At 44.0% G+C, this 25,240-nt stretch overlaps 1 protein-coding gene across 1 annotated transcript in view; it reads right to left on the reverse strand.

Annotated features, from left to right (window-relative positions):
* SORCS3 (sortilin related VPS10 domain containing receptor 3) overlaps nt 1–25,240 on the reverse strand; it is a 516,588-nt gene that overhangs the window by 82,611 nt on the left and 408,737 nt on the right. The window contains exons 15-19 of the mRNA XM_084841986.1: nt 22,577–22,694; nt 21,452–21,585; nt 17,069–17,182; nt 15,486–15,657; nt 4,109–4,295 (exon numbers count right to left, since the gene is read on the reverse strand). Of these exons, the coding sequence (XP_084698112.1) occupies nt 4,109–4,295; nt 15,486–15,657; nt 17,069–17,182; nt 21,452–21,585; nt 22,577–22,694 (725 nt within the window). The remainder of the gene's footprint in view (nt 1–4,108; nt 4,296–15,485; nt 15,658–17,068; nt 17,183–21,451; nt 21,586–22,576; nt 22,695–25,240) is intronic.

Genomic DNA, 25,240 nt, shown 5'->3' on the forward strand with positions numbered 1-25,240 from the left:
CCCCCGGAATCCTCCGCAGCCGGCTGTGCTCCGTGGCAGCTCCACGGAGTAGCCAGCCAGGCCCAGCCAGGCCAGAGCCGTCCGCAGCCGGATTTCCGGCTGCGGAGGGCTCTAGGTAAAAAACAAACAAACCGCATATGCAAATGGTGGCAGCTACGGCCGCCACCATTTGCGTTCCTTATTTTTGCCATCTGAATCTACGTAAATATTTATGTAGACTATGACGGCGAAAATAAAGGGGAACGCAAATAGCGTAGCGGGCACTATTTGCGTCCCTTTTTGATTCGCCATTTTAGCCTACGTAAATATTTACGTAGGCTAAAACAGGGAATCAAAAAGGGACGCAAATAGTACCCACTACGCTATTTGCGTTCCCCTTTATTTTCGCTGACATAGTCTACGTAAATATTTACGTAGATTGAGGCGGCAAAAATAAGGAACGCAAATGGTGGCGGCTGTAGCCGCCGGCCCGCCGCCATTTGCGTACACGGTTTTGGGGTTTTTTTAACCCACCCAGCCATGATAGGCTACGTAAAGATTTATGTAGCCTATCACGTCGTGGTTTTTTTTTTTTTAACCTAGTCATGATAGGCTATGTAAATCTTTACGTAGCCTATCACGTCTTACTTTTTCTTTCTTTTTTTTTTACAAGAGTGGAAATGGCGGCGGCTGCAGCCGGTCGGAAGACCAGCTGCCGCAGCCACCACCGCCACCGCTGCCGAAGCCGCCACCACAGCCACTGCTGCCCGGAAGATCCGCCCCAGGTGAGTCTCGTCCCGAGGGGGATCTGCGGGGGGGTGAGGGGTGGCAGGCCATTCTGCATGGAGTTCGGGGGGCCGAATGCACTGGCATTCGGCCTCACCATGATCCATGGTGGAATTCTCTGCCATCCCTATCATTTATTCAAACACCAAATCCAAAGTTGTTCCATTCAGAAACAGGGACTGAGAATACTAGTCCTCAGAGTGCTGACACTTTAGATGGAATCCCATGTATATCTACCCAAAACTAAGTCCCAATAAGTTCAATGAGGCTTACTCCCAGGTAAGATAAATTGTACCAGACTAAACCAATACAACAAACCTTTAAAAGGAAAAACAAAACTGAAGGCTTGAACAAGGTAAACCTTGAGAGAGGACTGCAGCCTCCATTTATAAGTACCCTTCACCTTTAAAGGCTTTGACATATATAATTGATGGGAAATAGTACAAATTATAAAGGTGTCCTTATCTAATTTAAGGAGGTATTATTCTTAAAATTATTTTGTTCAAGCCATCAATTTAGTTTTGTGCTTTTTAAAAAAATTATATCAGTTGTCTGGCACAATCTACCTTTGTAGAACCCATGCGGTATTCTTCCCATTATGTTTGATTATTTTTCCTTTAATACTTATTCAAGAGTCTTGCATGCTGTGGATGTTAAATAGATCTGCTATTATCTCTTTGTGTATTATTATTTGAAAACAAGAGTACTATAACTGTTCCCCAAGAATGAACTGATTTCTTTAAATGTTTCGGGGCAGGATTATATCATATTATCAGGAAATTATACGAACTCTCCGCATTTGAGAGTTCATATCAAAAATCATATTAAAAAAAAAACCTTCTTCATTTCGGCAAATGGATCATTATTTGGCAATATAAGTTGCAGGCTCTGGGTAGGACCGGGATTGGGACCACAGCAGGGGAGAAGGGTTAAAGGCCCCTACCCTGCAAGCTAGGGTCCTGATCCAGATTAGGGTACCTGAACTTACTCTAGAGTAAAAAAGAAAAGAGAAGAAGAAGAAGAAGAAGAAGAAGAAGAAGAAGAAGAAGAAGACATAGCTGTTACTAGCTAGGTTTGGCATGCCAACCTTCAGAGCAGAAAAACTGCCAGACTCCTTTTTAATGTCTTACTCCCTAGCTTTTTAATTCCCTCCTCCCCCCACACCACAATCACTACAATAAATCAGTAGGTAATAGTGGCATGTTTGGTTGCTGGCATGCTTCAGGTGGAGCTAAAATGAACAGCTGACAGGATTGTATTTCAAACGTGCAGTTGGCACTCTGAATCTTCAGTTCAAACTGAGATGTGAATTGCTTATGGCTATTGCGGAGGGTGGTACCTACACCAAAAGAAGGACTAGAATCTCACCAAAAAAGTGAGGATTCCCAATACAACAGCAATATCATGAAAGAGAGTATGTCACCCCAATCCACCACTAAAGTCCATATAAGCATAGGCATGGTTCCTGAGGCTGAAAACCCTCAACCAGTAGCTGTAACCATAAATGTGCAATGAGTGTCAGTTAATTCAGATAAACAGTGATAGCACTGATCACTCATTCAGATGTGAAAGGGAGGACTGTGGATCGTAACATGCAAATATGTGCATTTGCGAAAATGCGCATTTTCACACATATGCAAATATGTGCATTTTGCGATTGCCATTGTATTTTTCAAAAAATGTCACTGTGGAGCTCAATGAGGCCACCTGGGTGAGTGCAGGCCGCTCGCTGAGCACAGGACGGACTCGAGCATGGTCTGGGGACCAGAGTAGAGGCAGGGGCTGGGTAGGTGTCCAGAGAACCCAGATGGAGGTGGATTCGCACTTCCCTAATCCTAATCAATTTACAAAAATATTACAAACCACCAATTTTACAAAGTCAGAGATGTCACAGTGTGATGCTAAAGGATACATATAGCAAGAAGGTCACAGGATGGGGCAATCAACTAGCTGAATTTCTATGTAGCAGTTTTGTCCATGCCAGAAAATGACCCAATCCTATGTTTTTCTCATAAAGATTGTTTCCATTTAAAAATGAATTCATTTTTCTGAGTTGAAATAATGTGCACATTTTCTTCTAAAATTATCAAAGAATAATGTTATTTTTGAGAATACCAAAAGAAATCAAAATAGGTTTAAAGTTACTTTGTCTTTGACACAATGGAGAAGCTTTTCTGATACTGTCGATTTGGGAACAAATTAGACAACTGCAATGAAAATGTTTTAAGAAACGTCATCTCTGATGAATGACAATTTAAACTGATTCAAGGAAAATAAATTTTGATGTTTTCAAACTTTTGTAACCTGACTTCTTCAGGTACATTATGCTGCTTCATGCAATGGTTACAGCTTAGTATCTGGCAGCAGCTTTGTACCATACTTCATATTAGGTATATTTGTTATTAGGGGTTGGATCTAACATTTGCACGAGAGGACGTCTGCTCATGCAATGGGACTTCTGCTCATGTGACAGAACAATTTCCTCCTCTCCCCCCCCCATACCCCGAAATCTGCTCTGGAGGGTCTCCCAACCCTCCAGAGCAGATTATTGGGGGATGTAGGGGGCTGAAGGAGGAAGGGAACATGCCTCACCAGCAGTTTCCCTTCCACTGGTAGAACAGCACTGTTGTACGCAACCCTAGGATTTGAACAAGGGTGCAACAAATCTGTACTAATTCCCATACCCTTTAGTCGCTGCCAAAGAACAGTTTCTGTACAAAACAACAACCCCATAATAACTCTGAAAGGATTGGCTAGAGAAGTCCAAGTCAAGCTAAAAGCTGTTAATATTCCAGTGTCCTGGTAAGTGATTTATCACTGACTTTTACAAAACAGGCAGACAAGGACTGAATCTAAAGTGAAGTCCATTGGATAGAGCTATGTAAATGAAAGGTGAATCATTAGTTTAGATCCAGAGTTAATTAGTTGCACTTAGGCTCCATTGAAATCAATGTGAAAAGTTAGTCATGACACTGCAATCCTATAGCCACTTACCTGGGAGTAAGCCCACTGAACTCAGAGGTACTTCGCTCTGAGTAGATACGTATAGGATTGTGATGTAAGTGAACTTCCATTGACATTTCAATGGGAGCTACGTTCAGGTAATTTAGTCTGGAGCCAGCTGATTATCTCTCAATCTTTGTTCACCATGTGTAAAATAAGAACGTTAAGGAGATATATTACGGATGAATGAGACAAGGATGATAAAACGTGTTGTATGCTAACAAATGAGTAAATGGAATATGAAAAATAGGAGTTAAGGACTGAGTCTTCCAGGACTGTGAAGCATGCATGCAATCAACTTAGGGACTTTTCAGAGCTCACACTGTAGGTATCTACTTACAGACTACGTGCAGGAAAAGTGCTGCCAGATCAGAACCAAGGTTGTTTTCTGCATAGGCTGTCACTTGGAAGATCCCAGTGCTCTTATAAATGTGTCGTATCCCATCCTCTATAGGGCTGAAATTAGCATAGGACACAGCAGTACCATCTCCAAAATCTAGCTGGATATTTGTCCTCTGGAGATCACCCTGCAAGAGGGAACACTGTTGTTTAGGAATGTGGCTGATAAGGGTGATTTATGTTATACACTGCATTGCTATTCAGTACAACCTTATTAACATGAATGTGGCTCCGGTGCTCTGAAATAAGCTACAATCTAATATTTGCTGCCATCTTTACTAACAGTGAAGAGAAAGAGGAATGGGAGAAGGAGGAAGAGGAAGAAGAATACACCAGGTAGACTTGGTGAATATTAAGGGTCCCACCACATTGTTTGGGTTTTCTTCATATTTTCCCTAGTCAATGGGCCAGTGACTGCTGTCCGGATTTGACTGTTGCATACAGGTTCTCAAACAAGTCAGGCAGCCTTTATGCTTTTAGAAGAATGGCATGGCATTCAATTTCAGTTTACAGGTGAAACATATCACTTTTATGTCCTCTCATGGAGACAATTCACTGTAAATCAAGGCTTTGGACCAAGAAGAAAGGTTTTGGACCAAGAACCAAACTGGCTCTGGACAAGCACATTCAGGACCACATGCCAGCAATGGGCAGGGCACCCGACTGTTGGCACATGCCCCCCCCGCCGTGATTTTTTAAATTTAGTTATTTAGGGAGCAATCATATGCCTCCAAACTTGGCGACCACCTATCCAATCCACAGTGGGAGGAGCGCAGAGGGGATCCTCTCTTCCATGCCCCAGCCACACTGCATCCGCAGCAGCTAGATGGCTGATTTCAGCTGTCTAGCCATGGGACTTCAAAGTGTGGGGTGGGGAGGCTGGATGATACCTAGGAAGCGTCTTCCTTCTGGAAGCATCATACCAGCACTTCCGCACTCCCCGCTCCCAGGAATGCCCCCCTTCGCCTTGCTCCATGCTGCTCTTACGAGCACAGAGCCCAGGGATGATCTGCACCACCTACAACATGGCGGGAGCAGGGAGGCAGTTCTCCGAGAGTTGACTTTGGAGCATGGGCTCCAAGGTCACTTCCCAGAAACCAACCAATCCTATGGTTGTCTAACTGCTGTCTAGCAGCCATAGGAATGTGCCCTTATTTTGGCTGCCTTTAAGGGTACAGGCCTTCCAAGGCAGTGACCCTATTCTCTCCTTCATATGCACAAAGCATGCAACCCATGCTCCTCCCTCCTAAAAATCCCCCCCCCCATTGCAATCAGGCTTTTTAAAAAGCCTCCATTGACACCACTGGACACTTTTTAAAAAGTCTAAATGCAGTGTGGGGGCAGTGTGGGGGAGAGAAAATGAGGTCAGAAATCAGAATGAATAGATTTTTAGTAGGGATGTTTGAGAATTTTGTTTCAGTTCACAAATCATTTGAACATGCCCTGTTTGCAATCCTGATTGCCAATGGGAGCAATTTCCCCCCCAGAAATGCTCACAAATTCCCAAACTTGCCTTCATGTCCACAAAACGTGCACTTGAAAAACGTGAAATTTTCTCAGAATGCACAACTCTCTCAAAAAAACACGCACATTTTAAAGGTTGAAGGTCATTCATTCACCCATCCCTAATTTTTAGCTGTTGATTGGAGATAAGAGAATTTGGTCTGGGGAGAGAGGGGATGGGCTGGAGTTTCCCCATCCCTATTGTCAGTACTACTGTGACGATGATGATGAAGAATACTACTACTAATAACAATGCCTTTTCAGTGGTGGCCTCTACCCTATGAAATAATAATAATAAATAATATGGAGTACTACTACCAATAACGCCTTTTCAGTGGTGGCCTCTACCCTATGGCATTTCTTCCCAAGAGATACATGGCTGGCCCCATCTGTGGCTGCTTTTATGATGGGTTTTAAAATGCACGTGATCTCTCTGGCTTTTAATTGAATCTTTTAATGGTATTCACTGATGATGAATGTTTTGAGACTGTATTTTATTGTGAAAGGTTTTATTTAAAATTGTTTCTATTGGATGCAATGTTATTAATATGTTTGTTGAATTGTATTGCTTTTATCCTCTCAGCCACCTTGTGAGGCCTTACTTAAAGAAACAAACAAAGGGGAGAGAAAAGTTCTAGCTGAGCCTGTTCCCTGCTCAGGGAGCTGAACTGTCATCCAGGTGCTACTGTATTAGCAATTTACTGTATATGTTGGACAATGATGAACAGTTTAGTTGTCAGCCAATCAAAAGGAAGGAAGAAATCAGATTTACTAGGAAGTGTACACTGGGAAGCAAGAATAAGTGTTTGCTGTGAAGATGCCCTTCAAGGCAGCTTGCAGCACCCCCAAACTAATGCCACCACCTCTCTATTCAGCCAAAGTCTTGAGAGGGGGCAACTCCAAGAATGGTAGTTTAATGTTCAATCCGGGAGAGGACAATTACAAGCTAATGCCCCTGTCGCTATTAATTTCCTCTTACTTCCCCTTGGTCAAAGCTTGTAGTGTGGAAGTGCAGCCTCTGGCATGCAGGGGAAAGTTCTTTGGTTTGTCAGAAGTCTACAGTCAAACCCCATGTTCTAAATTAAGAAACTTTATTAAGTGTTGAGATGGAAAATATTAAAATACTGAAACATTAAAAATATTAAAGAGCCAGCAAAAAAGTTGATAATCAGAGCAACAGATACAGATTAAAGATTAAATGGCTGCTGGAAGAGAAGTTCTTTTTAAACAAACAAATTAAACAAGAATTAAATAAATAAAGTGAGGCTCCTCTTCTTCAGTCAGATTCTGATCTCTAGTTGTTCTCTTAAGGATGAGCCAAGCAACCTGTCTCTCTTCAGCTCAACTTTTTTTTTTTTAAGGATGCTAAGGGAGACACCTCTCTTCAAATCAGATCCAGGCACAGTCGAACAATAGAACAGTAGAACAGAGACTCTATTTTCTACTTGGAGAGGGACATGGCCTCTTGTTTCATAAGGACTTCAGTTCATTAATTCACTCAGCATGCTAATATTCCAAACATAATTTCCTACCCATCTCCATCACTGTTTGTTGCTTTGAAGACTAAAAGAACAGAGTTCTCATATCCAACCCCCCTGCATTGAGCAGGGGGTTGGACTCAATGACCTTGTGTAGGCCCCTTCCAACCCTACTATTCTATGATTTTATGATCTAAACAGCAGCATATCCTCTTTCCAGCCTCTTACTAGCTTGCTCTGCATGGCAGAGATCTGCTAATCCCTTTCCTTTAACTATGTTTCCAGTAAATAAAATAGTGAAAGGTGTATCATCTGCCACACATGCAATGTTCGCTACTCCCTAGTTTATGAATATAAATTAAAGTGGAAATGAAGTGGAGGCATTTCAAATGGATAACAATCACTGCTCTCTGGATATATTCAAGAGGTGCTTTTTATAGCACAAGTCCTGTAAAGTATCAAATGGAAATGTGAAAATGGTCTGCTGTAAAGCTCACAAGCCTGTGAATTCAGTGCAGCTGACAACAGATGGGTAGTGTGGGTGAGAAAGTTAAGTTACTAGTTATAAGGGACCTTGCAAAGTCATGTGGATGGCAGCTTATGTAAACAGTGTCTGGGTATTTCCAAACATATCTACAAGTAGAAAGCCAGTTCTCGTCAACAGGTATTCTGTTTATGGGCCAGTTCTTTTAATAATTTGGAACAGCATTTCTAAAATAATTGCATAGTTTATAAATCTAATAAGTAACTCATAATATTGAAAACAAGAGTGATTCAGCTGTCTGATTAGAAAGTATGTTATTCCAATATGCTAAAGAGACAGTTCCAAGGATAATACAATATATATTGTACAGTAACTTCCTCATTTATACATTTGAGAGGTGTGTGTGTGTATGTATATATATATGTGCGTGTGTGTGTGTATATATATATATATATATATATATACACACACACACACACACACACACACACACACACATATATTTCATTTCCAACAAACCTAAGCGTTATTGACCCAGGCTTGTATACCAAGCATAAGCCATTGTAGTTTTATTAGCACAGGAAGTAGTGGCATGAGCAAAAAATAAGAGCTCGTGAGAGTTTTGGGCCAGTTGGCTGTATTGCTTTCCCCACTCCCACCTGGTATCCAATCCTCCCTGCCACCCCAATTATATCAGCAGGATGCAGCAGCACAACTTCAGACGTCTACATTTTTTGGTAGCTTTACAGGTCAAGGGTGGCACTGGAACTAACATTTGTCATTAGCTTGACATGAGATGAATTCACCAGATCAAAAATACAGCCTTTTGGCATGGGGAAGAAGCTACCATTGGTGCCAGTAACAGCTCTGCTCATGGGGCAAAAAGCAGATTTGGGGAGGGAGGGTATTCTGAAAATGATATTCTCACAAGCTTGGGGAAGGCTGCATCAGGGAATGTTAATAATTACGCCTAGAACACTCTGTTTATAGACTCATGGCATTAGTGCAGGATGTTTGATTAGACCTCTATTATTGCCAGCATTGCAACTAACACTTGTCATTAGCTTGATTGGAGATGAATTCACCAGATCCAAACTATGTCCTTTGGCTTGAGGAGAAGCTAGCACTGATGCCAACCACAGCTTTTGCTCCTGGGGCAAACAGCAGTTTCAGGGGCAGAGGACCATTTTCATCAGGACTGTGGCACAGAAGGAAAGACTCCCTCTGTGCTGCTTTGATTGTCCTCCCACCCCATGGCTCCTATATCAGAAGGCAAAAACAGGCATGCAAGGGCAAACTTGGCATTTAATGTATGATGTAGTTTGTGGCCTTAAAAGTTGAAACTGGAAGCTGCCATAGTCAGTGGGACAAAATCCACTGCTGCTTTAAAATCAATATTAATCCACCATGTTCAGTGGAGCTTTGTTGTAGCTCAGCCTTTAACAATCACTGAGTTTGCTCTTAAAGAGCCTATTTCCAAACAAACAAACAAGCCAGGCACTACAGGTACACTATGATCAATACAGCACAGAGAATAACTCTGGTAGGCATAAAACTGAAGAGATATACAGAAGACAGAAAAAGACATTAATATAGTGGTGATGGTTGTTCATGCTACAGCACATTGCAGTAGAAGTGTAGGCAATCGAAGCCAATATTCCTGCCCCCAATTTCAAAACCTTAATCCTGCAGAGCTTTTCCCCCTCTACAAAACCTCTCTATCCCTCAGCTTTCAGCTCAAGAAGCTGCCTCTTCAATTTACCTCGCCTGATATATTATTGCCTATGGTGTAGCATTCTCTATGTGAGGAAGTTCTGCTCAGGTTCTTTAATAAATTGCTGCTAGCTTCCTAATTTTTAGATTATGTCTGCTTTTGAACTCCCACGCATAAGCATCTATACAAAGCTCTACATTGCGTCAACAGGAATAGATAAGGGAATCTACTGGATAAAAGAGAATATGCTTGGAACAAGAGAGCAATGAAACACGATCTCTGCATTGATATGGCTGCTGCTGCAATTATCTTTTTTCTGAATTTCCTGTTGGATTTTGGATTTACAAAATCTTGTTCCTTAAATGGACCCAACACGTGAGTTTTGTGCAGAGTACACAGTGCACACACATGTAGTTTGCTGCATTCAGTTCTATTCTGTGTTTCCCCTCTATACCACCAATATGCATTTGTCCATTGATCAAACACTGCAAAAAAGTATCTTGACATATTTGTATGAATTATTGCATCAAAACTTTTTTGTACAGTGTTCTGCATATGTGTGCATATGTAAAGCAAACTGTATGTAGAGTTATATCAAGATGCTTTTTTGTGATGCTTTACCAATATGCAGGATCACATAACACTGCACAAAAAGACTCTTGAGGAAATAATACATACAAATATCAAAATTGCTTTTTCTTCGTGTTTTAGCAATGCACATGTATACAGTATGTTGATAAAGTAAAGGGGAGGGGAATGCAAATGACCTAAAATTATTATTTTTAAAAAATCAATAACATTCAGAATTATTATTTTCAATTATCCTAATTAAACCAGAATTTGGGAGAGCTGAATGCAGAACAAACAACGGAAATAATAAAGGAATTCAACCGGGGAAATCTTCCAGTCCCTAAGGCAAGGGTGCCTTTAGAGCAGTTAAGGGGAGATTTATACTGGTGCTAGATGGTTTGTTGGTTTAAATTCAAACACCTGGATGGGAATTTTAAAGGCATATCTCTTGTCCCAAGCTACACCTTCAGTGCTATAGAATTGTGTGACTAGCATTTTTATAATGCTTCTAGTGTGCAAAGTACCTTATAATCTGATAATCTTTCCTTACCCATCCTCCAAAGAAGAATATGATGTGAATAGGGACTCTTTATTATTTCCATTTTCTATCAGAGAACAAACTAAAAGAAAGGGCCCACAGAAGGTCCCAGCTTCAACTCCCAGAATCCTAGTGAAACGATCTCAGCGAGCAGAGCTGAGCAAAACCTCTGGTCCAAGCCCCTGGAAAGCTGCTGCCAGTCAGTGTAGGCAATATTGCTCTAGGGTGGACCAATGGCCTAACTCCGTATAAGACAGATGTATATGTTTATACTGAAAGAGTGAATTTGCCCAACCCAAATGGGACAATCCACTGTGTCCACATCAAGCTCATTGAACTCTTTCTTTTGCCCATCACATGACCATCAGAATTATACTGACTGGGACAAACGTGCTTAAAAGCCTTACATATAATTCTACCCAATCTGTGGTGAGGCCGCCATCTGTACTGGTGCAATGTGCAAGACTTGGCTTGTAAATATATATGTACAGATGACTGGCTCACCACAAACTAGATGCTACTATGTGTAGGGTTTTCCTGTAGGTACTATGCATCCATATGTATCCTTCATATATGAAATAATGGTTTATCAATCTCAAGAACTTAGTGGAACTCAGAAACAAGACTGGGATAGTAGTGTTTAACTGAGTTCAAGTCTCCAGTGAGCAATGGCAGGTCACACTTTCTCAACCAAACATACTGATAGAGTCGTTCTTAGGATGAAATGGAATAATAACACCGGAGAAAGGTCACTAGGATTATTCATCTATATCTAGCTCCACTTGAAATTTATCTTGTGTTTCATGGAAACAGAAACTTCCAAATGCACCTAGAGATTTTGCTTTAGGCAAAATTCAGTGGCAATAGGAGTCAGTTTCATCAGCACTGCCCACAGCATGGACAAGTTTTTTTTCCATCCCCAGTATCCCAACAGGAGATTGGGTACTGGTAAAAGATAGGGAATTTTCAAAGCGCACCTTGTGTAACAACCTATTTTAATATTGTCTGTGGCTCCTGGATAGACATCATGCAAGAATAACCCCCCAACTCTTTCCAAATCCATTGGAATTTTGCCTCTGTTCCAACATGAGCCTCCAAATTCATCTCAACATTTCATTTTAGGCAACATTTGGTAGCAGCTCTATGTATGCTGCATTTGAAGAAAAGCTAGGATACAAATGTGATGAATAAATAAAGATAGGAAGACAAGCAATAATAAAGGGCTGGGGTTGTGGAGTGGATTTCAAATGAGGAGAAGCTAAAAAGATAGTTGAGGGGAATATTGCTTGGTGATTTCGGAGAACCTGAGGCAGCTGGTAAAAGGCAGATCCAGATGTTTTGCTACCACCAAAATGATCAAACACACCAAATGAAATGCCTGAACAGAATTAGTGAATGACAATACATGTAAATACAACATAATATCATTTTGATTGGCTTAAATCAGTGGTTAAGAACCTAAAAACCTCTCTGTTGGATCAGATCAAAGGCTGATCTAGTGTAACATCTTGTTTCCCACAGTGGCTGACCAGATGTCTATGGGAAGCCCACAAGCAGGATATGAGCACAGTAGTCCTCTCTGGCTGTTGTTCCCTAGAAAGTGATATCCAGAAGCATCCTGTCTCTATCCTGGAGATAGTTTATACCATCATCATGACTAATGGTCACTGATAGTCTTATCCTCCATGTATTTGTGTAATCCCCTTTTAAGGCTACATAAGTTCTGAAGGTTCTGAAACTGTGTGGTGTGGCTCTGTGTACAAGCACAGACAGTAGCCAAGGAACCCATAGTCCTTTCCCTGTCACCTCCTATTATGATGCTTAATTGACCCAGAAAGTGGAGGGTTCCTGCCCCTTCCCAATCAGAAAAAATAAAGGAGAATGTATAGTTTGCTGTGCGTGTGGATCGTGAAACCCAGGAAAATGGAGCAGGATTCCCTGCAAGCTTTTTTTTTTTTTGCTTTCCATTTGCCTTTCTTTTGATTTGCTTGCTCTAAGGCTACAGACAAGAGTAGCATTGCCCAGTGGACAACCAATTATTCCCAGGAAACTCCAAAGGATAGTTTTCTTTTCTTAGTGAAACTCACTAAGACAAAGTTGGAGAACCCCTGGGCTTATTTTATTACATTGAGGATCGCTTGATTTTCTCTTTTAAAAAACATTCTACCTGCCTGAAGGAAGTACGACAACCTTGGCTAAAAGGCTTTATGGGTAGTCAGTTATAAAAACCAGGATATTAGGGAACTGAAAATACAAATATAGTTAACACGCACCAAAATGTCTTAGGATTTAGCTCAGATTCCCACCCACCCACCACCATTAGCAGTATTTAAAGTTCATTATGTATTTAAAAAAATGGGGATGGGGGAAGAAAAGCAATGAAATACTGGGCTGTATCCAACATAATGCTGGTGGAAAAAGTGCAAGAGGTGTTGTTGTTCTGCTGGTGATTGTGTGTCCACTCACAGTTGTGCAAGTGCTGGTGGAACCATTAGTGCACCTCGCCCAAGCAATCCTTAGCACAGGGGTGCAGAATGATATTGTGTGTGGGGGGGGAGATTGCCCCCCACTAGGCCCTGCATGGCTTAGATGACATCATTGGGTGTGGCTATGTCCACTGGCATCATTGCCCCACCTATTTCAAGCTTTCTCCATTGCCTCGCCCAACACGGAGAAAGGGACTCTGCCCTGGCTTCCCACAGCATTCCTGGTGCCTGGTGCAACCTGTCACAGTTCTAAGCCCTCCCACTGAACAGTGAGGCAACAGAGACTCACCATGCAATCCACAAGGTTGTGATTCAGGTAAAACACATCTTCACACCTGTAGTGTCTGTGAAGGCTAGGAGCTGTTCTCTACGCCTAATTCACGAAACAAAGTAAAGCAGTTGCCTATCAACTACATGGAAAATTTCCCACCATGTCTGGCAGGCTTTTACTGGACTCCACCTTCAGGAAGGATCCTTCTGACCCAATGTCTGATGTGCAACCTGTCTGGTGAACTGCCTACCACCTCCTCTCAACTCCACCCACTTAACCTTACAGCAGACTCTGGGATCTGTCAATTCTGGTGTTCCCTCCTCATAGAATCATAGAATAGTAGGGTTGGAAGGGTCCTACAAGACCATCGAGTCCAACCCCCTGCTCAGTGCAAGAATCCAAGTCCTCCTCTGACAAAGGCTGAGTTCTCGGGAGCCGGGGGAGATGGTCTCTGAACCTGGGCCTCCTGTTCAATATGTTCCTGGGAAAATTCATTCCTGACTCCTGGAGAGTCTTGGCAAATTTCCTTTCCTGTTCTCTGCCTCAACTGGGCTTCTTCTAGCTCTGCATCCGAACTTAACTCAGAATCTGAAACCAAACCAGGGAGCCTGGGTTCCATCCTGACACTGGCCATCCCTCCCCCAGCATGGACAAAAGGTACTGGGTAGCTGCCCCTCCCAGTACCAGGCAGGTCCCTGGGTTTGCCTGTGACTGGGCATCGCCATGGGGATGCTGTGTGCTGTACTCTACAAACTGAGAGGAGCAGCAGCTACTTCCAGTGCCAGCCAAGCCCACTGCTGCCAGCATCCCTGTTGTTATCTATGACTGAACACTAGAGATAACAGCAGGGATATTCCCCTGACGGGATTCCTCCATGGGACTTGGAAGCCTAGCCCCACTGCCTGGAGGCAGGCTGCAGATGCCAGATTGGGGAGCCTTGCCAGGTGGATTTGGCCCATGGACTGGCGATTTATTCCACACCCTGCTTAGCATAATGAAGTCATGAGGAGTTGAGGAGCAAGCAGCTGCAGAAGTGGAATCCAAGTATTTGGTTTGACACTTGCACAAGGATGAGAACAGGGTTTTCTAAAGCAACAGAAGCTTTTGTAGGGGTGTACGAACCCACTTACCATTCCACTCTGGGGTCCGCTGTGGGAGGGGCGATCCATCCCTCCCCCCAGAATCCTCCCCAGCTGGTTCCGCTCTGCAGCAAGTCCGCGGAGCCACCAGCCACAGCCACCTGCAGCCAGACTTCTGTCCGCTACCAGGCTGCAGCCGCAAATGGCATCCAGAGTAGGGGATGCCATTTGCATCCCTGCCCTTTGCCGTGATTGGCTACGTAAATATTTACATAGACTATCACGGCAAAGAGCAGGGACACAAATGGCGTAGCAAACACCATTTGTGTCCCTGCTCTTTTTATGATTGGCTACGTAAATATTTATGTAACCAAACACAGCAAAGGGCAGGGATGCAAATGGCGTCCACTATGCCGGATGCCATTTGCGACCACAGCCTGGCAGCATCTGGCTGCGGAATGAAGAGGACGGGCCCAGACCAGCCGGCGCCAGGTAGGGTCTGTCCTGACCAGGCTTTGCAGGGTGGCGGGGGGGGAGCAGTCTGTTCCACCATGGACTCTGGGGGGCTGGATTCAAAAGAATCTGGCCCCATTGGTGTCCGTGGTGGATTTCTGCGCCATACCTAAGCTTTCGGGAGCAATCCTATGTGGAAAAGCAGCCACCTCTGAACTCGAAGGTGACTGCCTATCCAATGCACAGCAGGAGGAGTGCAGAGGCGATCACCTCCTCTGTGCTCCAGCCACCCTGCATTTGCAGCTAGATGGCCGATTTCAGCTGTCGAGTCATGGGACTTCGGAGCACAGGGTAGGGAGGGTGGACGATGCCTAGGAAGCATCTTCCTTCCTTCCTTCTGCACTCCCTGACCCTCCCCTCCCCCGGGAACCCCCCATTTTGCCCCGCTCTGTGCTGTTCTTATGAGCTTACAAGGTGGCGGGGGAGGGGGAGGAGAGAGGAGGCGGTTCCCAGAAACTGACCAATGCTATGATCATCTAGCCTCTGACTAGGGGCCATAGGATTGTGCCCTTATTTATTTACTTACTCATTTCATGTCCATACTGCCCAATAGCTGAAGCTCTCTGGGCAGTTCACAAACCTTACAAGCCACAAATTCCACTAGCTTTGGGCTAGTGGAATGACAGCGTTGGAAACAACTCAACTCACAGTATGATTACCAATGTTGGGAAGGTGAGCCTACCTCCTCCATGAGGATTATGAAGGTAGTGTTGTACCCTTGTTCTGCAACCAACTTGCCAGTGGATGTGAGGATATGCAGACCCCTGGGAGCTTTGCCTGGGCACTGTTCAGGCTTGGCTGCATACTTCTCCCGTAGCCCATCCGTGCAGTTGTTAGAAACAATCCTCCGATACCTGTGGGATATGACAGTTCGTGTTGGGCTGACTTGTTCATTTAAAACTTCATGTTTCAGGACAAAACCCAAGTTTGACAGCACACGCACACCACTTGCTAATAGGAAATGTAAAGAAACCTAAAAGTTTAGCATCTGCAGCAGTCAGAGCAAATTATATTTCAGCCTTCTGCCAACACCAGGAAAGACCACCTGCCTACTAAACTGAGACATGTACACACAGACACAAGTTATGGTGGGAAAGACCACTAGGGTTCTTTTCACTGATGTTTTAAAAAATCTACCTCTGTGTTCCTTACTCCCTCATTCTGAAGGCATTTCACATGCGCCCTTGACTTTGCATCAGTGTGAATGAAAAAAGTGCATATGCCGATACACTCATTCATAAAGTTCCTTATGTTTTCCGTATACAATACAGAGGACTCTGTGAGCCACATGTTTGACCCCAGTAAGTTTATTCCTGTTTTAATCTCAAAAAATACTTTTTAAACAACCGAGGCAACATTTTTAAGTAAACGGTTGATCTATGGAGGCAAGCACAATTTCTTGGTTCACCCCATCCAGTCTAGCCCCCTGCACCAATATCCTAGCTATGAGCCTACAGCCAAAAGAAACTGGCTGGGTGATAGGAAATGAATTTAACTAGATGGTTATTCATTGTTTGCAGTAATTCCCATAGCTAAAGTTAACATTTATGAAAACTGTGGAATTTTAGCTCCTTCTTTCGTTGCTGAATATTCCATTATGGATTTCAGGAGTAGTATACATCTGAAAATCAGCTCTACTTTTGTAGAGCCATTTGTTCCCTGTGGAAGACAGTGGGGGTCAGATTTCCAGTGACTTTTGGTGGTGTGGTGGGCTTAGTGAATTCTAATATGGCTTGCCCTCATTATTGAGTAAGTGAGTGTCATCCCCATTGGGGCATTCTGTTCAAAATTTAGAAGGAATGCTGCCGGGTTGTTCCATCACCACTTGAAGTGGTGGCAAAGGCTTTTTATTGTGAAAAAAATAGAAACCCTCAGCTACTTCATCAATAACAGTAATCCACTCCTTGCCCTGAAAGTATTAGAATTAATCAAGCCCATGCAGGTTGTTTCAGTATTGATGTGGCATTTTCACCCTACCCCCTGAAACCAACAAAAAATATGGACTGAATATTTTGGCCTAGCAGTGATCTGGAAGAACCACTGATCCTCAGATGATTGAATTGTTTCAAGCAGGATCTGGGAATGCTGAGCATCTATCATGATATAGCAGTACAAACTCTAGATATCATTTCTGTTACTGGTTTCCTGAGATATTAGCTGATGCTCTACACAAACGAGGCTGCAAACCTCAGCTAGCAGCTCAACCTGGAAAAGAGCCAGACATGGCAAAACAGACATGACAAGGTGACAGGTGGGCTCACTCACCCAGTGCTGTTCAGGTAGCTCTGTCCAAGGCTGCATTCTTTCAGTTGGGAGGATGGGTTGAACCAGAACGCTGGGATACATTGATTATTACTGTGTCTTTCATAGCCATAGTCACTGAGGAAATTAATTACACACACACATACACACACACACACATTAGACAGTTTGCCATGCATAGGTACAGTTTTATTGCTCACATTTTGTATCCCGCCCTTCTCCCAAGGAGATCAGGATAGCATACACAGCATTTTATTCTCGCAATAGCTTAGGCTGAAAGATATTGACCTGCTGAGGGTACAGAGGGAACTACGGAGCTTTGCACCCAGGTCTCCCTGGTCCACATCCAATAATCCATGGAGTGGAGGCTTGCATATCTGGCTTGCACATCTATATGTCTGATGTGCAAGCAAGGGGCAGCTCAGAGGCAAGAGAGGAAGAGACAAAAGGATGAAGGCTCAGTCAGCTTACCTCCATCCCATCTTCTCACATTTCCACATCTGCCATATATATCATCTCTACCACCAGAAATTCTGTTTCTGGTAAGGGAAAGAGATGGAATTTGGGCTGGCATATTACCTCTGAGGGGGTCCAGCCAGATCATCAACAGCTCCCCTGGGTTTCTGTCACGGGTCCTTCCTGGCCCTGATAACCATGCTAGCTTCAGGCTGGGTGGGGGGGCAATCCTGGGGCATGTCAGAGAAGTGAGAAGGCTTTGGGTCTAGTGGATACCCCCAACCTACCCCAGGAATGCCCCATTGCTTCCCACCACCTGCGGAGCTTGCTGTGGGTGCACTGGGAGCCTTTGGGGTGGACATCCTATCCCACTGGCAGAGCTCCTTTTTGCCAGTGGAGCGGGATTTTTACCCCATGCTAGCCCCCCTCAAGATAGCCTTTGGTGTGGGTAAGGATTGCTCCATAAATCCTCCTTTTAACAGAGGCAAAAGACCTAATCCTGAGATTGAATTCACACAAACAAGCCACACTGTCTTTCTCTATGTGACTGTGTACTCAGGTAGATAACTGGGTGTGGACACATTTTAATGTGAACCTGCTGCTTACATGGGGACAGCTGCAACCACTTCTGTGATCCCAACTGCCCCTTTTCAAGTCTTCCCATGCAGAGGATCAGCTGTGGTCAAGCAAAGGCCCACACTAAAGCATTCTACTTGATTGAGAGGAAAGACTGTATGAAACGGCCGCAGGGAGAAATAGCTTCTGTGAATAAATAATCCTCAGCAGATCCATGGACATGGACGAACTCATGGCAGTATTTCATGAGCATTATCCCATTGCTGAAAATATAATGTGAGAAAGATATTTGGGAAGCCAAGATGAAATAACAAGGGACCCTGGAATATTTCACACTGCAATATCAGACATGATTTCGCGAGAGTGAATGTAACATCACTGACTGAGTGTTATTTATGAGCTCCCCATGTCTCCAGAGGATTCAGGAAGTAGCATAAGGGGGAGGAGTGTAGCCCATGACCCTGGCTGAATCCCATGATTCTTTGGAGAGCAAACATTTCTGAACTGCTTAAAGAGGATCAACGATTCCCTAATGCTTTTTGTCTTCATGTTCAAATTTAATCACTCTCAGCAAGCCAACCCTGCATATTTAAAAAATGCCTGGTAGTGTCGTGGTAATTAAAAATGTTCAGGCACATGTTGCCCAAAAGAAAGGAAGGAAGAGCTGCATTAATATTAACTAATATTAAATACAACATTGCTGAATGCCCTGAAGGCCGCAGACTTGTTCATTAACTTCTGGTAAATATATATTAAAAACACAAATGCTGCCCACCTTCCTACTTGAAAGCCCCAAGGTGTATATGTTAGAAAAATTATGAAGTCCAGCTGCTGCTCTAGCTTGCTTGGAAAAGCTTTCTTGACGAGAGTAAATAAAGAACTAATAGGAAGGAAACTCAAAGCTAGCATTTTAGGGCGTAATCCTATGGGTTTCATCCTCGTGAGACAGAAGCCTCTGAACTCAGAGGCTTCTGTGTATCCAGTGCCCCGCTGGGCTGAAGCTGGCAATGCAGGAGGAACAGCAGAGGTGATCTTCACCTCCCCATCCTTTGATTTTTTGTGTGTGTTTTGGTAGATTGACCTTTTTGCCTGTCTAGCAATGGCGCTTTGGAGAGGGAGAGAGGGAGGTTGGAAGAGGCTCCCAGTTCCTTCCCTCCCCGCCTACTCAAACACCTCCTTTTCCCCCTCTGGCTCCCCCTTCCGAAGGTGGAGTGCTATCTCTGACCTCAGAGGGGGGGATTCCCCCCTGTCCGATGCCCCTCAGACAATGCAGACAATGTCTAGGGGCCATAGGATTGCTCCCTTAATAACATTGTTTTCTGCTGGGCCATTGTCCTCTAGGGAGCTGTTCGGGCATCCCTCTCTGTCCATTTCTCTCCAAGGAGGGGCAAACTGATACTATCTTGCTCCATCATTAACAACACTTGAACAGTTAAATACAATGGGAAGCTCATTTATTATTACAAAAGCTAGTTGCAATGACCATTTACCTCAGTCAGAAGACGCCGGGGGAGATGACGAGAGTGACAGGGGAGAAAGACTTAGGATAAATCCAATCAAAAATGGGATAAGCCCTTTTCAGGTCCTACTCTGTGGCAGTGAGGACATTGATGAATTTGTAGTTAAGGGGCTACTATATTCCGAGTGTAGTGAGGAAGACCCCTCAGACACCTGCTGTGATGAACTTGCAAACTACTTTGCTGACAGAATTGCTCATATCCACTTTGACTATGATTCCATATTGAGGGTGGCTTCTGCTGAGATAAATGATGCAACTGCTTGTCCAGTTTTGATGGATGGGTTTCAATTTGTTCAACCTGATGATGTGAACAAGTTGATTGGAACAGTGAGGCCAGCCACTCGTTCATTGGACCCATGTCCATCCTGTCTGATCAGAACTGCCAGAGGAGGGCTGGCCAATTGGCTGTCAGAGGTTGTAAGGCTTCTTTGAAAGAGGAGCATGCTCCAATTTCTCTGAAAGAAGCAGTTATAAGACCTTTGCTAAAGAAGCCTACACTGGATCCCACCACCCTAGATAATTATCACCCAGTTTCCAATTTTCCATTTAAAAATAAGGTCTTAGAGCAAGTGGTAGCAGCTCAACTCCAAGCTTTCTTGAATTAAACTGATTATTTGCATTAATTCCAATCTGGGTACAGGCCTGGTTTTAGGACAGAAACAGCTTTGGTCACCTTGGTGGGTGACTTATGCCAGGGACTGGACAGGAGGAGTGTGTCCCTGTTGGTTCTGCTGGAACTCTTGGTATCATTCAATAACACCAATCATGGTATTGTTCTGGGCTGTTCAGCTAGTATGGGATTGAGGGCACTGTTTTGCAGTGGTTTCAGTCCGCTTTGGCTGAAAAATCTCAGAAGGTAGTGCTGGGGAACTATTTTCAGCCTCATGGCTGTGAGCTTATATGGTTCCTCAGTGCTCAATATTATCCCCTATGCTTTTTAACATTTAGATGAAGTCAGTGGGGGACCTCATCCAGAATTTAGGGGTTTGGTCACTATGCTGATGATACCCAGCTCTATCTCTCTTTCTCAACCAGTGCCAAAGAGGCTGAAGAAGCCCTGGCAAGTCCACGGAACTGTCGGGCACCTCCGGCCGCTAGCAGACTTCTGGCCGCTGGGACGCAAATGGTGTCCGGCATAGCAGACACCATTTGCATCTCTGCCCTTTGCTGTGATAGGCTACGTAAATCTTTATGTAGCCTATCACAGCAAAGAGCAGGGATGCAAATGGTGTTGCAAACACTATTTGCATCCCTGCTCTTTGCCATGATAGGCTATGTAAATATTTACATAGCCTATCACGGCAAACAGAAGGGACGCATCCGCTGCGCCGGAAGCCATTTTCTTCCACAGGATGGCAGCGGATGGACCGGACCCAGCTGGTGGCAGGTAGGATCTGTTCCAGGGCAACTTCGTGGAGTGGCGGAGGTGGGTGGTCCTTTCCGCCATGGACTCCGAGGGACTTCTTTAGAATCCAGCCTCATTGGAGTCCATGGCGGAATTCTCTAACATCCCTAACAGTGAGCAAACAGGAGCAGCAAACATGGAGTTTTTCATGGGAGAGGCATGAGGAAGTTTAAGGGGAAGTCTAGGAGTCAGGACAGACTAATCAGACCAGCTCTATGAGTGAGAGCGTCTTAGCCCCAATGACAAATCATCAAGGTCATAAGCAGTTAGGCACTTGTCAAAGTTTAGCATCAGGGCAAGAAAGCCAGGGCAGTTGACCTTTCCCCCATACTCATAGTAAATAACAGAGTTTTCCAGGTAAACTTTGGAACTGAACATAAAAGAACAGGAAGATTCCTAAGAAAAGGCTGTAAAAGATGACATGGCTTACCATTCAAAGTCCCATTCAGCACAGATGCAGGGTTCCAAGACAACTGTTCTTGAATAATCTCTAGTCAGTGCACACCACGCCCCTGCCTTACGTTTCTTATAAATCTTCCTCTCTCCCATGACACAAGGTTCACCCTTTGAAGCAGAACAATGGCCAGTTAGAATGGAGAAGAGAACCTTATTAACTCTATGCATCTCTCTCAGGCCATTAACTTGTAGAAGAGGCACAGGTTCTTAATCTTTCCAGAAAACGTCACTACATGACCTTTAAAGAATGAGGAGTCACCATATTGTATTTGGTCCTTTATTTCTACAGTCTCCAATTGCTGAAAGCAACAAGACCCCAAATGAAACACAAGGAAACCTAGAATACCATCTAAACGTCATGCTTGCTGTCTGCTAAGTAAATGGCAATTTTGAAAATTATATAGGGAAAATAAACCAGCATTAATGATAACATGTAGAGATGTTGGGGGAAGGCACTCTGCATATTTCTGATGCATTCTTCCAGCTAGTCTGCAGTCCCAGAGAACAGAGAACAGGTTGCATGACCTGATATGGGATTCTGAGCAGCTTTTGACATCCAGCTTCCTTACAGCAATCCTCAGATTATGTTAAACAGCAATCCTCTGATTAAATCCTGTGCCATATTTGTTATTCCATTCCTAGGATATCTTATAATTAATCAAGTCATAATAAGCACAGTGTGGTTAATGGGAATTAGTATATGGGTTACAAATGGAAACAGCAAAATCATGTAGTTCTATTTCTTTCCTGTGTGCCTTCTTGTTCAAGCCTTTATGTAGCTGCTTTTGAATCTCTGACACTCATGTCTTTGCTTTCCTGAAGAATATCATGACAAATCTGAGAACTAAAGCACACTCCACCTGTTGCTTTTTTGAAAGCAAGTTACTAGTTTTTGTGCAGGTCTTTTTTTTTTTCTTCACTCTCTTTAACATTTGTGTAGACTTCCTGCTATTCCAATTTCTCTACTTCCCCTCTTTCAATTTGACTGAAACACATTACTTAGATTCCTTCCTTCGTGATGGCACTTAAAGGTAGCAACATGGACACAAGTGTTCCTTTGGGAAGATACAAAAGGGAAGACCTTTCAGTGGAGTAGTACCTGGTTGTGCAGATGCCATGTCTGGAAGTCATCCTTGGTGCACCTCCGGCTAAAGATGGATTTGTAATCTACTTTCACAAGTTGCCATTCAGAACGGAGACTGAGATGGCCAAAGATGCTGCATATTGGAAGGGTAGAGAGGAAAGTGGAAAAGGAAGAAAGAGAGAGATACATACCATTAACCCTAGTAGGACTAGTAACCCTAATCCTTATACACAGCATGCATATGAACCATCTGGAAAATGGAAACTAGCATTACAATTCCAGGGCGCTGTCTTCACGAGCAATTTAGTGTCAAGTTAGAGCAGTCTGAATTCCTTCACCACAGATGACCTCATCACCAGTCCATTGCCAACCAGCCACTTCCCTCTTGAAAAGCTGCATTTTCTGAACTCCTTTTAGTTCAACTTTTTTTTCTACTGAAAAAGGTATTACCACAGTGTGCCATGTCGCCCCCACATTAAATCCTGGGTGTGCCTCTGTGACCTCGTAGTGACATGGTCAAGGGAATGGGAAACCCCATTCCCTCTTGTTTCCCCAGTGAAGTAGTTTTTCCCATTGAGAAAATCCCCAGGAGCGCAGCAGTGACCCCTCACATTACCGCAGTAGTGGGGACACTCATTCAACTTAGGTAGCCTGCTTTTAATCTTTAACATATCCCCCCTTCTGTGCATGTTTACACAGAAATAAGAAATAAACCTCACTCCCCTGCTGTGAAAGAGTTAAAGGTTAACTTTAGTAACTCTTTCACTTCTCTGAAGCTCTCTTAAATTGCTATTGTGATGTGCTTCTTTGATGTTCTGTCATTTCTCTGATATAAAGTTATTTCTCTGTTGTTATGTAAATTCCCTTCTCATTCATGATCATTCAGGTTTACCAGAGCTGGAGCTTTTCATTACAAGCAGGGAGAAGGAGAAAGGGGGTGGCGGTTTGGAAGCAATAACTCCATGGCAGGGTGCTGGAATGGGGCAAAATTGAGGGGCTGAGCTGCTCTCATGGGGGGCCTCCAAATGCTGCACTCAAGAATCAGGGATTTTGGCTTCTCAATGCAAAAGTGTGCACATGGGGAAAAATGGGGTGGGAGCAATAACTCTGTGGCAGATTGCTGGAATGGGGTGAAATTGGGGTGGGGGGAGCTCTCAGGGGGAGCCTTCAGATGCTGCACTTGAGAACTAGGGATTTCAGCTTCTTCTGGGAAATCTGCACACATGGGGAAAACTAGTTGCTCTCCATTCATAATAATGTAGTAGCAAAGGGGAGCCTAGAAAGAGGTGGGAAACAAGCCCCTCTCATTGGTTGAACAGCCCCTGCTGGTTTGATGACACTCAGTTATGCTCCCCATACCCCACACAGAAGTATGTTCCTTTTAAGCACTGTGTGACCTCTGAAAAACGGATTTTAAAGGTACAGTACACTCGGCTTATCTTGTTTTGTGTGTCCCTGACAGACCAAAGCCAATTCCTTGAAAATTCAGGTAATACTTCAATGAGCTTCTCATTCTGTTGTTGTGAAGATCCCCCCCCCCAATCATTAGAGGAAAATATCCTCCTTCTTAGGGATGGCGGAGAATTTCTCCACAAATCTCAGGGAGGCCGAATGCCAATGCATTCGGCCCCCCGAAATTGGCGGTGAAATTCTCTGCCCCCCCGCCCCCCCTGGGATGGGACTTACCTCCCTCAAATGTCCCTCTCGGCGGCGGGTCCCGGCGGCAGTTCGGCAGCATTTTGGAGGGGGCGGGGGCAGCGGCCGGTCTTCCGACCGGCTGCCACCACCGCCATTACAAAGTAAATGTAAAAATAAACAAACACACACACATGATAGGCTACGTAATGATTTATGTAGGCTATCATGGCTAGATTTCCAAAGTCAGCCATGATAGGCTACGTAAATCGTTACGTAGCCTATCACGGGTGACTTTGGGGAAAACAAAAACAAAAAGCGCGTACGCAAATGGCGGCGCCCATGGGCGCCGCCATTTGCGTTCCTTATTTGGGCCCGGGTAGTCTACATAAAGATTTACGTAGACTACGGCGAAAATAAGGGCAATGCAAATAGCAACGTAAATAAATCTTTACGTAGACTACCCGGGCCCAAATAAGGAATGCAAATGGCGGCGCCCATGGGTGCCGCCATTTGCGTACACGCTTTTTTTTTCCAAAGTCACCCATGATAGGCTACGTAATGATTTACGTAGCCTATCACGGCTGACTTTGGAAATCTAGCCGTGATAGGCTACGTAAATCGTTACGTAGCCTATCTCGTGTGTGGTTTTTTGTTTTGTTTTTGTCCTTTTTTCTTTCCTGGCCGGGGAGATGGGGCGCTTCTCCCCGGCCTGAATTTTGGCTGGGCGAGGCGGGGCGCCTCCCCCCCCAGCCTGAACTTCGGGGGGAGAACCAAAGCACCTCCCCCCCACCGTGAAGCAAGCTGCGGGACCAGGTAAGGGACTTTTGTCCATCCCTACTTCTTCTGAACATTGTCAGACCTTGAAAAAAGGTGGGTTAGACTTTCCTAGTGTAGGTGTTCTTCCAGATACCCAGAGTGGGACACATCATAGTTATTCAATTCAACCCCTAGGCAAAGATTTTATCATTTCGGTGGAGATATATTTTATTGTCTTCGTTCCCCAAAGAAGGAGCTAAGCTGAAATTGTCTTTTCATCTATCT

Source organism: Heloderma suspectum, chromosome 3, assembly GCF_057233095.1.
Source record: "Heloderma suspectum isolate Gila_16-S chromosome 3, 16-S_ref, whole genome shotgun sequence".
NCBI classification, from domain to species: domain Eukaryota; kingdom Metazoa; phylum Chordata; class Lepidosauria; order Squamata; family Helodermatidae; genus Heloderma; species Heloderma suspectum.